The following is an 18809-nucleotide window of genomic DNA, read 5'->3' as shown; positions in this document are numbered from 1 at the left end:
ATTTTAGGTTTTTTATTTTCAGTGAGTCCTGCTGGCAACAGGCTCACTGCATCGTGGGACTAAGGGGAGAAGAAACGGACTCACCTGCGTGCAGAGTGGATCGGGTTTCTTAGGCTACTGGACATTAGCTCCAGAGGGACGATCACAGGTTCAGCCTGGATGGGTCCCGGAGCCGCGCCGCCGGCCCCCTTACAGAGCCAGAAGAGCGAAGAGGTCCGGTGAAATCGGCGGCAGAAGACGATCCTGTCTTCAGACTAAGGTAGCGCACAGCACCGCAGCTGTGCGCCATTGCTCTCAGCACACTTCACACTCCGGTCACTGAGGGTGCAGGGCGCTGGGGGGGAGCGCCCTGAGACGCAATATAACATGATTTCTCTATCGTCCTAGTGGATGCTGGGGTTCCTGAAAGGACCATGGGGAATAGCGGCTCCGCAGGAGACAGGGCACAAAAAGTAAAGCTTTAGGATCAGGTGGTGTGCACTGGCTCCTCCCCCTATGACCCTCCTCCAAGCCTCAGTTAGATTTTTGTGCCCGGCCGAGAAGGGTGCAATCTAGGTGGCTCTCCTAAAGAGCTGCTTAGAAAAGTTTAGCTTAGGTTTTTTATTTTACAGTGAGTCTTGCTGGCAACAGGATCACTGCAACGAGGGACTTAGGGGAGAAGAAGTGAACTCACCTGCGTGCAGGATGGATTGGCTTCTTTGGCTACTGGACATTAGCTCCAGAGGGACGATCACAGGTACAGCCTGGATGGTCACCGGAGCCTCGCCGCCGGCCCCCTTGCAGATGCTGAAACAAGAAGAAGGTCCAGAATCGGCGGCATGAAGACTCCTCAGTCTTCTTAAGGTAGCGCACAGCACTGCAGCTGTGCGCCATTTCCTCTCAGCACACTTCACACGGCAGTCACTGAGGGTGCAGGGCGCTGGAAGGGGGGCGCCCTGGGAGGCAATGAAAACCTATTTTTGGCTAAAAATACCTCACATATAGCCTCCGGGGGCTATATGGAGATATTTAACCCCTGCCAGAATCCGTTAAGAGCGGGAGACGAGGCCGCCGAAAAAGGGGCGGGGCCTATCTCCTCAGCACACAGCGCCATTTTCCCTCACAGAAAGGCTGGAGGGAAGGCTCCCAGGCTCTCCCCTGCACTGCACTACAGAAACAGGGTTAAAACAGAGAGGGGGGGCACTAATTTGGCGTTAAAAATATATAAAAAAGATGCTATAAGGGAAAACACTTATATAAGGTTGTCCCTATATAATTATAGCGTTTTTGGTGTGTGCTGGCAAACTCTCCCTCTGTCTCTCCAAAGGGCTAGTAGGTCCTGTCCTCTATCAGAGCATTCCCTGTGTGTGTGCTGTGTGTCGGTACGTGTGTGTCGACATGTATGAGGACGATGTTGGTGAGGAGGCGGAGCAATTGCCTGTAATGGTGATGTCACTCTCTAGGGAGTCGACACCGGAATGGATGGCTTATTTAGGGAATTACGTGATAATGTCAACACGCGGCAAGGTCGGTTGACAACATGAGACGGCCGACAAACAATTAGTACCGGTCCAGACGTCTCAAAAACACCGTCAGGGGTTTTAAAACGCCCGTTTACTTTAGTCGGTCGACACAGACACAGACAGGGACACTGAATCCAGTGTCGACGGTGAATAAACAAACGTATTCCTTATTAGGGCCACACGTTAAGGGCAATGAAGGAGGTGTTACATATTTCTGATACTACAAGTACCACAAAAGAGGGTATTATGTGGGATGTGAAAAAACTACCGTAGTTTTTCCTGAATCAGATAAATTAAATGAAGTGTGTGATGATGCGTGGGTTCCCCCCGATAGAAAATATGGGCGGTATACCCTTTCCCGCCAGAAGTTAGGGCGCGTTGGGAAACACCCCTTAGGGTGGATAAGGCGCTCACACGCTTATCAGAACAAGTGGCGGTACCGTCTATAGATAGGGCCGTCCTCAAGGAGCCAGCTGACAGGAGGCTGGAAAATATCATAAAAAGTATATACACACATACTGGTGTTATACTGCGACCAGCGATCGCCTCAGCCTGGATGTGCAGAGCTGGGGTGGCTTGGTCGGATTCCCTGACTAAAAATATTGATACCCTTGACAGGGACAGTATTTTATTGACTATAGAGCATTTAAAGGATGCATTTCTATATATGCGAGATGCACAGAGGGATATTTGCACTCTGGCATCAAGAGTAAGTGCGATGTCCATATCTGCCAGAAGATGTTTATGGACACGACAGTGGTCAGGTGATGCAGATTCCAAACGGCACAAAGGTGTATTGCCGTATAAAGGAAGAGGAGTTATTTGGGGTCGGTCCATCGGACCTGGTGGCCACGGCAACTGCTGGAAAATCCACCGTTTTTTACCCTAAGTCACATCTCTGCAGAAAAAGACACCGTCTTTTCAGCTTCAGTCCTTTCGTCCCTATAAGAGTCATATCTGCCCAGGGATAGAGGAAAGGGAAGAAGACTGCAGCAGGCAGCCCATTCCCAGGAACAGAAGCGTTCCACCGCTTCTAACAAGCTCTCAGCATGACGCTGAGACCGTACAGGACCCCTGGATCCTACAAGTAGTATCCCAGGGGTACAGATTGGAATGTCGAGACGTTTCCCCTGCGCAGGCTCCTGAAGTCTGCTTTACCAAGGTCTCCCTCCGACAAGGAGGCAGTATGGGAAAAAAATCACGAGCTGTATTCCCAGCAGGTGATAATTAAATTACCCCTCCTACAACAAGAAAAGGGGGTATTATTCCACACTATATTGTGGTACTGAAGCCAGAAGGCTAGGTGAGACCTATTCTAAATCTAAAAAAATTTGAACACTTACAAAGGTTCAAATCAAGATGGAGTCACTCAGAGCAGTGATAACGAACCGGGAAGAAGGGGACTATATGGTGTCCCGAGACATCAGGGATGCTTACCTCCATGTCCCAAATTTGCCCTTATCACTAAGGGTACCTCAGGTTCGTGGTACAGAACTGTCACTATCAGTTTCAGACGCTGCCGTTTGGATTGTCCACGGCACCCCGGGTCTTTACCAAGGTAATGGCCGAAATGATGGTTCTTCTTCGAAGAAAAGGCGTCTTAATTATCCCTTACTTGGACGATCTCCTGATAAGGGCAAAGTCCAGGGAACAGTTGGAGGTCGGAGTAGCACTATCTCGGATACTGTTACAACAGCAGGGGTGGATTCTAAATATTCCAAAATCGCAGCTGATCCCGACAACAAGTCTCCTGTGCTTAGGGATGATTCTGGACACAGTCCAGAAAAAGGTGTTTCTCCCGGAAGAGAAAGCCAGGGAGTTATCCGAGCTAGTCAGGAACCTCCTAAAATCAGTGCATCATTGCACAAGGGCCATGGTAAAAAAATGGTGACTTCCTTCGAAGCAATTCCAGTCGGCAGATTTCATGCAAGAACTTTTCAGTGGGATCTGCTGGACAAATGGTCCGGATCGCATCTTCAGATGCATCAGCGGATAACCCTATATCCAAGGACAAGGGTGTCTCTCCTGTGGTGGTTACAGAGTGCTCATCTTCTAGAGGGCCGCAGATTCGGCATTCAGTTTTGGATGTTGGTGACCACGGAGGCCAGCCCGAGAGGCTGGGGAGCAGTCACACAAGGAAAAAATTTCCAGGGAGTGTGATCAAGTCTGGAGACTTTTCTCCACATAAATATAGCTAAGGGTAAATTTATAATGCTCTAAGCTTAGCAAGACCTCTGCTTCAAGGTCAGCCGGTATTGATCCAGTGGGATAAAACATCACGGCAGTCGCCCACGTAAATAGACAGGGCGGCACAAGAAGCAGGAGGGCAGTGGCAAAAACTGCAAGGACTTTTCGCTGGGCGGAAAATCATGTGATAGCACTGTCAGCAGTGTTTCATTCCGGGAATGGAAACTGGGAAGCAGACTTCCTCAGTAGGCACGACCTCCACCCGGCAGAGTGGGAACTTCATGGGGAAGTTTTCCACATGATTGTAAACCGTTGGGAATTACCAAAGGTGGACATGATGGCGTCCCGTCTGAACAAAAAACGGGACAGGTATTGCGCCAGGTTAAGAGACCCTCAGGCAATAGCTGTGGACGTTCTGGTAACACCGTGGGTGTACCAGTCGGTGTATGTGTTCCATCCTCTGCTTTTCATACCTAAGGTACTGAGAATTATAAGACGTAGAGGAGTAAGAACTATACTCATGGCTCCGGATTGGCCAAGAAGGACTTGGTACCCGGAACTTCAAGAGATGCTCACAGAGGACTTATGGCCTCTGCCGCTAAGAAGGGACTTGTTTCAGCAAGTACCATGTCTGTTCCAAGACTTACCGCAGCTGCGTTTGACGGCATGGCGGTGGAACGCCGGATCCTAAGGGAAAAGGCATTCAGGAAGAGGTCATTCCTACCCTGGTCAAAGCCAGAAAGGAGGTGACCGCACAACATTATCACCACATGTGGCGAAAATATGTTGCGTGGTGTGAGGCCAGGAAGGCCCCACGAAGAAATTTCAACTCGGTCGATTCCTGCATTTCCTGCAAACAGGAGTGTCTATGGGCCTCAAATTGGGGTCCATTAAGGTTCAAATTTCGGCCCTGTCGATTTTTCTTCCAGAAAGAATTGGCTTCAGTTCCTGAAGTCCAGAAGTTTGTCAAGGGAGTATTGCATATACAACCCCCTTTTGTGCCTCCAGTGGCACTGTGGGATCTCAACGTAGTTCTGGGATTCCTCAAAACACATTGGTTTAAAACCAGTCAAATCTGTGGATTTGAAGCATCTCACATGAAAAGTGAACATGCTCTTGGACCTGGCCTGGACCAGGCGAGTGTCAAATTGGTGGTTTTTTTCTCAAAAAAGCCCGTATCTGTTTGTCCATTCGGACAGGGCAGAGCTGCGGACTCGTCCCCAGTTCTCTCCCTAAGGTGGTGTCAGTGTTTCACCTGAACCAGCTTATTGTGGTGTCTTGCGCCTACTAGGGACTTGGAGGACTCCAAGTTGCTAGATGTGGTCAGGGCCCTGAAAATATAGGTTCCAGGACGGCTGGAGTCAGGAAAACTGACTTGCTGTTATCCTGTATGCACCCAACAAACTGGGTGCTCTTGCTTCTAAGCAGACTTTTGCTAGTTGGATGTGTAATACAATTCAGCTTGCACATTCTGTGGCAGGCCTGCCACAGCCAAAATATGTAAATGCCCATTCCACAAGGAAGGTGGGCTCATCTTGGGCGGCTGCCCGAGGGGTCTCGGCTTTACAACTTTGCCGAGCGGCTATTTAGTCAGGGGCAAACACGTTTGTAAAATCCTACAAATTTGATAACCTGGCTAAGGAGGACCTGGAGTTCTCTCATTCGGTGCTGCAGAGTCATCCGCACTCTCCCGCCCGTTTGGGAGCTTTGGTATAATCCCCATGGTCCTTTCAGGAACCCCAGCATCCACTAGGACGATAGAGAAAATAAGAATTTACTTACCGATAATTCTATTTCTCGGAGTCCGTAGTGGATGCTGGGCGCCCATCCCAAGTGCGGATTATCTGCAATACTTGTACATAGTTACAAAAATCGGGTTATTATTGTTGTGAGCCATCTTTCAGAGGCTCCGCTGTTATCATACTGTTAACTGGGTTCAGATCACAGGTTGTACAGTGTGATTGGTGTGGCTGGTATGAGTCTTACCCGGGATTCATAAATCCTTCCTTATTGTGTACGCTCGTCCGGGCACAGTATCCTAACTGAGGCTTGGAGGAGGGTCATAGGGGGAGGAGCCAGTGCACACCACCTGATCCTAAAGCTTTACTTTTTGTGCCCTGTCTCCTGCGGAGCCGCTATTCCCCATGGTCCTTTCAGGAACCCCAGCATCCACTACGGACTCCGAGAAATAGAATTATCGGTAAGTAAATTCTTATTATACCTTAGATTGGCTAAAGAATACATCACATATAGCTCTGGGGCTATATGGATGTATTTTAACCCCTGCCATTTTTTACAGAAAAAGCGGGAGATAAGGACGTCGTGAAGGTGCGGAGCCTATCTCCTCAGCACACAAGCGCCATTTTCCCTCACAGCTCCGCTGGAAGGACGGCTCCCTGACTCTCCCCTGCAGACTTGCTACTGAATCAGGGTAAAAAAGAGAAGGGGGGGCACTATTGGCAGCTAAAAACTATATAAACAGCAGCTATAAGGGAATAACACTTATATAAGGTTATCCCTGTATATATATATAGCGCTTGGTGTGTGCTGGCAGACTCTCCCTCTGTCTCTCCAAAGGGCTTGTGGGGTCCTGTCCTCTATCAGAGCATTCCCGGTGTGTGTACTGTGTGTCGGTACGTGTGTGTCGACATGTATGAGGAGGAAAATGATGTGGAGGCGGAGCAATTGCCTGGGTTAGTGATGTCACCCCCTAGGGAGTCGACACCTGACTGGATGATCGTATTTAAAGAATTAAGTGATAATGTCAGCACTTTGCAAAGAACGGTTGATGACATGAGACAGCCGGCAAATCAATTAGTGCCTGTCCAGGCGTCTCAGACACCGTCAGGGGCCCTAAAACGCCCGTTACCTCAGTGGGTCGACACAGACCCAGACACAGATACTGAGTCTAGTGTCGACGGTGAGGAGACAAACGTAATGTCCAGTAGGGCCACACGTTACATGATTCACGGCAATGAAGGAAGCATTGAACATTTCTGACACTACAAGTACCACAAAGAAGGGTATTATGTGGGGTGTGAAAAAACTACCAATAGTTTTCCCTGAGTCAGATGAGTTAAATGAGGTGTGTGATAAAGCGTGGGTTTCCCCCGACAAAAAACTGCTAATTTCTAAAAAATTATTGGCACTATATCCTTTCCCGTTAGAGGTTAGGACACGTTGGGAAACACCCCCTAGGGTAGATAAGGCGCTCACACGTTTATCTAAACAAGTAGCGTTACCGTCTCCTGATACGGCCACCCTCAAAGAACCAGCAGATAGAAGGCTGGAAAATATTCTTAAAAGTATATACACACATACTGGTGTTATACTGCGACCAGCAATCGCTTCAGCCTGGATGTGCAGTGCTGGCGTCGCGTGGTCGGATTCCCTGACTGAAAATATTGATACCCTGGATAGGGACAATATACTGTTAACTATAGAGCATTTGAAGGATGCATTACTATATATGCGTGATGCACAGAGGGATATTTGCACCCTGGCATCAAGAGTAAGTGCTATGTCCATTTCTGCCAGAAGAGCGTTATGGACGCGACAGTGGTCAGGCGATGCGGATTCCAAACGACATATGGAAGTATTGCCGTATAAAGGGGAGGAGTTATTTGGGGCTGGTCTATCGGACCTGGTGGCCACGGCAACGGCTGGAAAATCCACCTTTTTACCCCAGGTCACTTCACATCAGCAGAAAAAGACACCGTCTTTTCAAACTCAGTCCTTTCGTTCCCATAAGTACAAGCGAGCTAAAGGCCATTCCTTCCTGCCCCGGGGCAGAGGAAGGGGAAAAAGACTGCACCATGCAGCCGCTTCCCAGGAGCAGAAGCCCTCCCCTGCTTCTGCCAAGTCTTCAGCATGACGCTGGGGCTTTACAAGCAGACTCAGACATGGTGGGGGCCCGTCTCAAGAATTTCAACGCGCAGTGGGCTCACTCGCAAGTGGACCCCTGGATTCTACAGGTGGTATCGCAGGGGTACAAACTGGAATTCGAGGCGTTTCCCCCTCGCCGGTTCCTGAAGTCTGCTCTACCAAAGTCTCCCTCCGACAGGGAGGCAGTTTTGGAAGCCATTCACAAACTGTATTCCCAGCAGGTGATAATCAAGGTACCCCTCCTACAACAGGGAAAGGGGTATTATTCCACGCTGTTTGTGGTACCGAAGCCGGACGGCTCGGTGAGACCAATTTTAAATCTAAAATCCCTGAACACTTACATAAAGAGGTTCAAATTCAAGATGGAATCACTCAGAGCGGTGATAGCAAACCTGGAAGAAGGGGACTATATGGTGTCTCTGGACATCAAGGATGCTTATCTCCACGTCCCAATCTACCCGTCTCACCAAGGGTACCTCAGGTTTGTAGTACAAAACTGTCATTATCAGTTTCAGACGCTGCCGTTTGGGTTGTCCACGGCACCTCGGGTCTTTACCAAGGTAATGGCCGAAATGATGATTCTTCTTCGAAGAAAAGGCATCTTAATTATCCCTTACTTGGACGATCTCCTGATAAGGGCAAGGTCCAGGGAACAGTTAGAAGTCGGAGTAGCACTATCTCAGGTAGTGTTACGTCAGCACGGGTGGATCCAAAATATTCCAAAATCGCAGCTGATTCCAACGACACGTCTACTGTTCCTAGGAATGATTCTGGACACAGTCCAGAAAAAGGTGTTTCTCCCGGAGGAGAAGGCCAGGGAGTTATCCGAGCTAGTCAGGAACCTCCTAAAACCAGGCCAGGTGTCAGTGCATCAGTGCACGAGGGTCCTGGGAAAAATGGTGGCTTCTTACGAAGCGATTCCATTCGGAAGATTCCATGCAAGAACGTTTCAGTGGGATCTACTGGACAAATGGTCCGGATCGCATCTTCAGATGCATCAGCGGATAACCCTGTCGACAAGGACAAGGGTGTCTCTTCTGTGGTGGCTGCAGAGTGCTCATCTACTAGAGGGCCGCAGATTTGGCATTCAGGATTGGGTCCTGGTGACCACGGACGCCAGCCTGAGAGGCTGGGGGGCAGTCACACAGGGAAAAAATTTCCAGGGCTTGTGGTCAAGCATGGAAACATCTCTTCATATAAACATTCTGGAACTAAGGGCCATTTACAATGCCCTAAGTCAAGCGAAACCCCTGCTTCAGGGTCAGGCGGTATTGATCCAATCGGACAACATCACGTCAGTCGCCCACGTAAACAGACAGGGCGGCACGAGAAGCAGGAGGGCAATGGCAGAAGCTGCAAGGATTCTTCGCTGGGCGGAAAATCATGTGATAGCTCTGTCAGCAGTGTTCATTCCGGGAGTGGACAACTGGGAAGCAGACTTCCTCAGCAGACACGACCTTCACCCGGGAGAGTGGGGACTTCACCCAGAAGTCTTCCACCTGATTGTAAACCGTTGGGAAAAACCAAAGGTGGACATGATGGCGTCACGTCTAAACAAAAAACTAGACCGATATTGCGCCAGGTCAAGGGACCCTCAGGCAATAGCGGTGGACGCTCTGGTGACACCGTGGGTGTACCAGTCAGTGTATGTGTTCCCTCCTCTGCCTCTCATACCAAAAGTACTGAGAATCATAAGAAGGAGAGGAGTAAGAACGATACTCGTGGTTCCGGATTGGCCAAGAAGGACTTGGTACCCGGAACTTCAAGTGATGCTCACGGAAGACCCGTTGCCTCTACCTCTAAGAAAGGACCTGCTCCAACAGGGGCCTTGTCTGTTCCAAGACTTAACGCGGCTGCGTTTGACGGCATGGCGGTTGAACGCCGGATCCTGAAGGAAAAAGGCATTCCAGATGAAGTCATCCCTACCCTGGTCAAAGCCAGGAAGGATGTAACCGCAAAACATTATCACCGCATTTGGCGAAAATATGTTGCGTGGTGTGAGGCCAAGAAGGCCCCTACAGAGGAATTTCAACTGGGTCGTTTCCTCCATTTCCTGCAAACAGGACTGTCTATGGGCCTAAAATTAGGGTCCATTAAGGTTCAAATTTCGTCCCTGTCGATTTTCTTCCAGAAAGAACTGGCTTCAGTACCTGAAGTTCAGACATTTGTAAAAGGGGTACTGCATATACAACCTCCTTTTGTGCCTCCAGTGGCACCTTGGGATCTCAATGTAGTTTTGAGGTTCCTTAAGTCACATTGGTTTGAACCACTCACCACTGTGGACTTAAAATATCTCACATGGAAGGTGACGATGCTGTTAGCCCTGGCTTCAGCCAGGCGTGTGTCAGAATTGGCGGCTTTATCATATAAAAGCCCTTACTTTCATTCTGACAGGGCAGAATTGAGGACTCGTCCTCAATTTCTCCCTAAGGTGGTTTCTGCCTTTCACATGAACCAACCTATTGTGGTGCCTGCGGCTACTAGGGACTTGGAGGACTCCAAGTTACTTGACGTTGTCAGGGCCCTGAAAATATATGTTTCCAGGACGGCGGGAGTCAGAAAGTCTGACTCGCTGTTTATCCTGTATGCACCCAACAAGCTGGGTGCTCCTGCTTCTAAGCAGACTATTGCTCGTTGGATTTGTAGTACAATTCAGCTTGCACATTCTGTGGCAGGACTGCCACAGCCAAAATCTGTGAAAGCCCATTCCACAAGGAAAGTGGGCTCATCTTGGGCGGCTGCCCGAGGGGTCTCGGCTTTACAACTTTGCCGAGCAGCTACTTGGTCAGGGGCAAACACGTTTGCTAAATTCTACAAATTTGATACCCTGGCTGAGGAGGACCTGGAGTTCTCTCATTCGGTGCTGCAGAGTCATCCGCACTCTCCCGCCCGTTTGGGAGCTTTGGTATAATCCCCATGGTCCTTACGGAGTCCCAGCATCCACTAGGACGTCAGAGAAAATAAGATTTTACTTACCGATAAATCTATTTCTCGTAGTCCGTAGTGGATGCTGGGCGCCCATCCCAAGTGCGGATTGTCTGCAATACTTGTACATAGTTATTGTTAACTAAATCGGGTTATTGTTGTTGTGAGCCATCTTTTCAGAGGCTCCTTCGTTGTTATCATACTGTTAACTGGGTTCAGATCACAAGTTGTACGGTGTGATTGGTGTGGCTGGTATGAGTCTTACCCGGGATTCAATATCCTTCCTTATTATGTACGCTCGTCCGGGCACAGTATAATAACTGAGGCTTGGAGGAGGGTCATAGGGGGAGGAGCCAGTGCACACCACCTGACCCTAAAGCTTTTATTCTTGTGCCCTGTCTCCTGCGGAGCCGCTATTCCCCATGGTCCTTACGGAGTCCCAGCATCCACTACGGACTACGAGAAATAGATTTATCGGTAAGTAAAATCTTATTTTTATTTTTAAACGAAATTCATCCTCACACTAGCTTGTTATGCGGAATATTCTGAAACGCACCTTTATATACATGGTACTGTAGATGTATTGTACTGTGTGTATTGTGTAAATCGGGTTATATTTTAGGATCAGTTGCACCTTGAAGCCCAGGCCCTGTGTTCCTTACCTCTGGTTTGTCATCCATAGCAGTCACTGAAGGCTAAGAGAGATTCTGGGATTTGCAGTGCACATTTCGACCAAAATATGGGGGGAGATGTATCAAACCTTTAAAAAAAGGCCAATCAATCTCTCCTATCATTTTATAGAATGTACTAGATAAAAGATGGCTAGTAGTGGATTACCATGGCAACAGTTCACTTGTCCTGTTTAAAAGGTTTGATAAGCCTCCCCCTGTGTCTTGTTCTCTCTCTCTCTCTGTTCCCAATGTTGTATTATGCAGATGTCGTCATTTAATCTTAGGGCCTAATTCAGACCTGATCCCAGCAGTAAATTTGTTAGCTAATGGTCAAAACCATGTGCATTGCAGGTGGGGCAGATGTAACGTGCAGAGAGAGTTAGATTTGGGTGGGTTAAATTATTTCTGTGCAGGGTAAATACTGGCTGCTTTATTTTTACACTGTATTTTAGATTTCAGTTTGAACACACCCCACCCAAATCTAACTCTCTCTGCACATGTTACATCTGCCCCCCCCCCCCCCCCTTCCCCCACAGTGCACATGGTTTTACCCATTAGCTAACAAATTTGCTGCTGCGATCAGATCTGAATTAGACCCTTAGTGACTTACCCCATCACATGGCAGAAACTCCTTTCCGTTATACGTTGCTGATAAGGTTTCTAGGTCTTCTAGGTCAGTGATGTAATTGCAGACATATGTGAATTACACACTGACCGGGGATGAAATATAGATCGGAGACACATTACCAAGAAATTACTTTTTTTCTTTCTCTTTTTAATACTGGAATTAGACAGGTTGGGGCTGCACAGGAATCTCTTCTCTGATTGGGTCAGTCTTACCCGCAGGTCACTAACGCCGGTACTCTGTGCTTTGCAGGTCACTACTCTGCCAAACACTCTAGTTGGGAACACGGTTTCAAGACCCAGATCGAGGAAAAAAGTGCGAGTCCTGACGTTGGCTAAAAGGTGAGCTGTAATATCCCTATAACGAAGTGTTCCTTGTCACCCGCAACGTGGCTCATGAAACCTATCTCAGCGCGCAATATTATAATATTGAATCATCGGTTTTACTGAAGGAGGGCACTGGGATGGGGACTCGGAGTGGGCAAGGCGCAGGAATAACGGCGGGAGGGGGGGGGGATTAGTAGGGACGAGTCTAGGGGTAAGATTGGGTTGGGGGTGTCAGTTGTTTCATCTCGGCCTTCGTCACCATCCATGCTGTAGTAAGGTGAACCTGGAACAGTGAGAAGGGGTATTGTACTCCCCAGTGAGCGACGAGGTGGCTGCTAGCTTTACCAGTGGCCGCCACAAGGTCCACGTTGTAAGTACTTGAGGTCCCGGTTGCTGTATGTGGTGGGGACTTGTAGTCCGAGATGCAGAATGAAGACAGACCCCCGTGTGGGTGTCGGTAACTTGCTCCTCCCTCATTCTGTTTCAGAATACTGAGATTTAAGAAGGAATATCCCACCCTACAGAAGAAGGAACCGCCCCCCTCTCTCCTGGAAGCGGATCTCACAGAGTTTGATGTTAAAAACTCTCACTTGCCTTCAGAGGTCCTTTACATGTTAAAAAATGTGCGGTAAGTGTCAAACCTGCAAACGCCAGCCTATGTTACAGGTGTAAATGGAATGCCCCCCCTCCCTCCGCCCCACTGGCATAATAGCCCAATATTTTCGACACTCCTGCCCCTTTGTTCAGACGGTACCACTACAAGTTCCTCTGCAGCTGGCCAATCTGTTATGATATGATATTCAGCACTGCTGGCACCTCTTGTGTGGAGGGCACTGATTGGCTGGCTGCAGGATGAGCCTTTGCAGACGTTCCTGGAAGTTCTCCTCTGTCATGGCAGAGTTCCTGGATATTTACCTACATCCAACCCCATGTTCTGCTGGTTTGCAGGTGGCTGTTGTAAAGATGAATTTGTTAGTATTTCCTTTCAAGGTGTTCTCTACCACAGATAAGAAAGCGTGGCTCTCACGTGGCTTTCTGTATCAGGAACTTGTTAGTTATTGTGATAGCGAAATAACTGCAACCCCAGGATAATGACCATACAAAGTACTCTGTTGTCCCCAGTACTTACCTCAGCAGTTTTAGGCATTTAACCACAAGAAGTATATTGAAATGCAAACCAGTGACATTACTGGGACCTAGGCAGGAGGGTATCCGGACTCTGGGTCGACACCATTAGGTTGACACAGCCATTAGGTTGACATGCAAAAAGGTTGACATGAGTGTTTTTTTTTTTTGGGGGGGGGGGGGGGGGGGACTTTCTCATACTTTACGATCCACGTGGACTACGATTGGGAACGCAGCATGGAGAGCCATGCAAGGGGACGCGGTGCACTAATTGGGGTTCCCGGTCACTTGACTGAGAAAACGACACGAAAAAAACATAAAAAACCTCATGTCAACCTTTTTTCATATCCCCCTAATGGCCGTGTCGACATATTTCTAGTGTCGACCTAGCCACTGTCGACCTAATTGGTTTTGACCCTGAATCCCAGACTCGGCAGGAGGCATAGAATAATAAAACTTGCTGTAAGGTCTGAGCTGAGTTTGCGGAGCCTCTGCAGGATCCCAGACAGCACTGAGGGTGGTCATTCCGAGTTGATCGCTAGCTGCATTTGTTCGCTGCGCAGCGATGATGCAAAAAAACGGCAATTCTGCGCATGCGGCGCAATGCGCACGTGCGCCTTACTATTACAACGAGCGATGTAGTTTTACACCGGGTCTAGCTATGCTTTTCAGTCGCACTGGTGGCTGCAGAGGGATTGACATGAAGTGAGTCATTCAGAGTTGTTCGCTAGCTAAAAAAGTTCGCTGCGCAGCGATGATGCAAAAAAAAAATGGTACTTCTGCGTATGCGGCACAATGCGCACGTGCTTCGTACTTTCACAAAGGCCGATGTAGTTTCACACAAGGTCTAGCAAAGCTTTCCAGTTGCACTGGTGGCTGCAGAGTGATTGACATGAAGTGGGTGTTTCTGGGTGTCAACTGACCGTTTTCAGGCAGTGTGTGGAAAAACGCAGGCGTGCCAGGAAAAACGCAGGCGTGGCTGGGCGAACGCAGGGCGTGTTCATGACTTCAAATTCGGAACTGAATGGTCTGAAGTGATTGCAAGCGCTGAGTAGGTCTGGAGCTACTCTAAAACGACACACAATTATTTTGTAGCCGCTCTGCGATCCTTTCGTTTGCACTTCTGCTAAGCTAAAATACACTCCCAGTGGGCGGCGGCTTAGCGTTTGCATGGCTGCTAAAAACTGCTAGCGAGCGAACAACTCGGAATGACCACCTGAGGCAGATTCAGCGGATGTATCCGGGGGAAGGTGTCTCATCCAGAACAGACCTGTGAAGCCAGAGACTGAACAGGCAGAGGCAGGTCAGTATCCGGGCTAAGGGCAGGGCAGACACATAGATTCAATGCATAAATTCAGACCAGGACGAACAGCAAAACTTCAGTGTTTAAATTCAGGCATGGTTTGTTTCAGGCACAAAACTGCAATAGCCCCCAGAAGCCAAGTCACATGATTGCAATACAGACTTCCTGCTCTGAAGGGTCCCTGGAAATGGCGTAGCGTGGCTGGGAGGCGAGGCCTGTCCGCCGTGTATCCCAACAATCTGATTGACTGTCCAGTTACAAATGACAAGTTTATACTGTGCTCCCAGTATAGATTGTCCTGTCAGCTTACCCATGCTTCTGTGGTGACATTGGGTGGGATCGTCGGCTATCTTATCGTGAATCCCCCCCCCCCCTCCAATCTCTATATCGCTGATTGCTACTGCGGGGAGATCTACAGTGCATAGATATCCATGTAAGACGTCATCCCCCTCATGAACAATAGATCTGATGAGATGATTGTCATTCATCTCTAGTGTGTCGCCCAGTGTGTACGGGGCTGAAGTCTATCATTTTCTAGGATGCAATATGGAAATGATAGCTAGGATCTCATTGGTTGCTAAGGGCAACAGCACCACTTTTCAATTTTAGAAGCTTTAGTAAATCATTTTGTAGCTTTAACACATGTCTATGTATAATAGGGTTGGGTATGTTATCCCGGTGGTCACATGACCTAGGGCAGCACCCAACGCTGACGATCCCGACACTGGACAGGGTAGGTATTCTATCCCTTCCCTGTCGCCTACCCTAACCCTTCAGGGGTGGTGGCTATGGCTAACCACCCCCCTAGGGCCTAACCCTAACCCTAACCCTTACTCCCCTGGGCCCTAACCCGTACTCCAATACTCACCTTTGGGCTGTCTGTGTTCCGGCACGGGTCTCCTAAGGGGTGCCGGGATTCCGGTATCAGTCACATGTCTACCGGCGTCCTGACCACCGGGGTGGCGAACGCATCCTGTATAATATAGTCTCTAGCAGAATGTGTACGACACCTCCCTGCAGACACTACATCTTCGGGGCCTGTGTTGTACATGAAGTACCGCACCTTGCGTCTCCTCACCGACCCACTGTCACTGAGTCTGGACAGCTTTTTGGCTCAGTCCGTTGATGTTGGCCAGATGACATGTCTTTACAGTCTGGGTGCAGAGAGTAAATCTGCGGGACCTTTAAATACCAGATGTACTCTCTGCCAGAGATAGTGGGCGAGATGTATTAAGATATGATAAAGCTAAATATTTATCTTATTTAAAACCCTTTAAGAGGTCTAAGAACACTGTACGCTATTGACGTATGGAGTACCGTAAGGGTACGCACGTTGCGTAACAATCGCTTAGCCGTAGTCGAGACGCTCAAGCGTCACGTTCGCTCACGGCCAAGAGATCACAGGCAGGCAGGCTATTGGCTGCCGACTAACGTAATGTTTCGCTATAGCGTAGCGGACGCTCGGGACCACGAGGAGATCACCAGCGGCGCTAACGCTCACAATGTTAAACCTTTATATCTAAACCATAAACAATGTATTATACAGGAAAACCTTAGTGTAGTGATAGAGTGTAGATGCAACACAGTGTAACCTTATTAACTTAAAAAGCTGTTCGAGCGTCACCGACGCTCTGAGAATACTTAACACTATAAGAAATACACCAATACCGGGCTTAGGGTCTAACGCCTTATATGAATGTCATACTTGAAAAAGAATAATACAATACAAGTCATACACTACAATATAACATAGACTAACTAACCAGATAACTACACAGGAAATACTATACCAGTACAATAACTATATAAGAGAAATGAGAGAGAAAGAGAAGAGAGAGAGAGAGAGAGATATGGCTCACAATAACAATGAAGACAATATGATTGCGGAGAAAACTTACGCACAAAGGGAACGATCGCATGTGCCTCGATATCCAGCTCCCGATTATCAGCAATGAGAACCGTTGAAGAGAGAGAGCTGGATATGATCGGCTTGTCTATTTATGCCCCACACACAATACAATTCAATGGTCCCTACAATCTCATTGTTCATTGGACACAGGAATTCGTCTTCGCATTATAACAAGAGGTCATAGGTTGATTCATACAGGTGGGCTGAGACCATTTCCAACTGCTCAGGTGGGTGGGAAACTAGGTTTCCCGCCGCATGGATAAGTAAGTGCAAATAATAGTAAATGGACATAAACTTCTTATGTCCATAACTATTCGCACAAGCGATTAATCAGCTTCCAACCAACACCGGAATATTGCTAATTAAATACTCTTCCGATGGATACTATACACCACTGTATGACCCATGTCTGACCCTTCGTATCAAACAAAGAGGGATCTCTCTGTCCATGAACATGCTATATTAACTAAACTTTCAGAATCTATCAAGGGGACCATGATCTACAAAATACATTATATGGTGAAAATATATAACGATTGAGTCGCACGCTGGGCGCACAGAAACTCTACCGTAAATGCGCATACCGTGCGCCTGCGGGTGCCCGCAACAGCGAGTATGCGCACGCACGGGAGAGCGCACTCATGCGCAGCGCGGACCTGTATGAGGTGCAAATATGGCAGTGTGCATCGTGATATTTTTCTGACTTTGACAGTCCACCCTTTGGCAGTCAACAATAACTGCCACTTCCTAAAACATTTCAAAAAGAGAAAAATATATGTCAGGTGTAAATACATTTCCATGGTTGGGTAGGGGAGGAGAGAAGAAGGTGTGAAAAGGGTATGACCTAGTGAGATAGCAGAAGCATGTGTGTATGAATCCATGTTTGGGGGGTCATGTATCATCGTGCCGTACGTGTTGTAAATCAAGCTTCGAGGTATTGCGAAGTATACATTTGAATTCCTTCTTATCCCGCGGTACGGGTCTGTGGATGGGCTGTCAAACTTTACCGAGCTCTTTTCGGATTTTGGTTGCAACAAAATGGGGGAGCACATTTTAGTTGATGATACATGAATGGGGGAATATGTGATTGCTGATATCTGTGCCTGTATTCCCTATCGACTATGTGTGTCATTACCTGAAGGTTGTAGAGATGAAGATAAAGAACACTTATGGTAAATGCAGTGGTATTCTATGTCAGGTTAATGAACATTTGTCGGTTGAAGTCTTGTCTGGTGTCTGTTGAATGCAGTCTTCTTTGGGCTTTTGCCAAAAAGTATGGTCAAAAGCTTTGTCAATGTCCATAGACTTACAAAAGTGTTGGGCTAGCGTAATTTTAAAATTTCTAGGGAAACTGGGGGTCTATGGCATAGTTCATCAAATATCTGTGTATAAGGTTGTCAAAACTTCTTCTTTAATCCATCAGTTGTCTGTATACAGGATCATCAAATTTCTTGTCCAAGTGGGTCTTTTTACCTTGGAGAAAACGGAAAAACAGGTGAAAGAAACGGACCGTATAATCGCTTTTTCATCACATCATTGTTTCTACCGTTGGGTCATAAATCAAATCCATTGGAATTACAATTTCCTCACTCCTTAGACTCATTACCCTGGTACTACGTTTGCACTTCGTTAAAGCCTGAACGCACCTAAATATCAAGCCAATCGTTATGACAACACCTAAGATACATAGGAGAAACTTCCCTACATTCATTATGACTCCTTGAGCCCATTCTCCTAAACCAGAGAACCAATTTCGCGGGTTCAACCATGACACCCCACCAGTCAGCTCATTACCCACAGCAGCAAGGGTGAGATTGTGTCTCCTGCGAAATTCCCACTTTAATTGGAGAATGTCATCCATCTTTTGGTCTATGACCTCGACCGGATCCTCGGTGCTATTCGTAATATATGCGCAGCATTTCACGCCGTACTGCGTTGCCAGTGTGACACAATATCCACCTGTCACTGCTGTGAGATAATTAAGAACCATCCTATGCTGAACCAGTTCTGTTTTATAAGCTTGAAGTTCCCTTCCAGTATACCTAAAAGTGTCGTCATACATTTCAGTGATATTGTCTAATAAATTTGCAAGCGCAGATATATTTCTATAATTCAACACTCCTCTAGCAGTGCGAGTGAAATCTAGCGCAAGTAGAACCTGAATCCCGGTGGATTCATGGATCATGTCAGAGGCCGAATGCTCTGTCCTTTCTGTCAGTTGCCTTTTAACAACGTGCTCGTAATGAGTGTGAGTATAAGGAGCTTGGGCACCACGGTGTATATCTTTCATTTTGGCATGTGATACAGTCATTACCTCAGGCAGTACTTTTCCAATATAACACAATCCTTCA

At 47.7% G+C, this 18809-nt stretch overlaps 1 protein-coding gene across 3 annotated transcripts in view; it reads left to right on the top strand.

Annotated features, from left to right (window-relative positions):
* Positions 1-18809, top strand: part of PNPLA7 (patatin like phospholipase domain containing 7) — a 258686-nt gene that overhangs the window by 30674 nt on the left and 209203 nt on the right. For all 3 annotated transcript variants that reach the window (XM_063936182.1, XM_063936180.1, XM_063936181.1), the window contains exons 5-6: positions 12048-12136; positions 12609-12749. In XM_063936182.1, the coding sequence (XP_063792252.1) occupies positions 12048-12136; positions 12609-12749 (230 nt within the window). The remainder of the gene's footprint in view (positions 1-12047; positions 12137-12608; positions 12750-18809) is intronic.

The sequence above is a fragment of the Pseudophryne corroboree genome, chromosome 8, assembly GCF_028390025.1.
Source record: "Pseudophryne corroboree isolate aPseCor3 chromosome 8, aPseCor3.hap2, whole genome shotgun sequence".
Classification (NCBI taxonomy): domain Eukaryota; kingdom Metazoa; phylum Chordata; class Amphibia; order Anura; family Myobatrachidae; genus Pseudophryne; species Pseudophryne corroboree.
The sequence above is the reverse complement of the archived record's forward strand: the minus strand, read 5'-3'. Positions and strand labels throughout refer to the sequence as shown.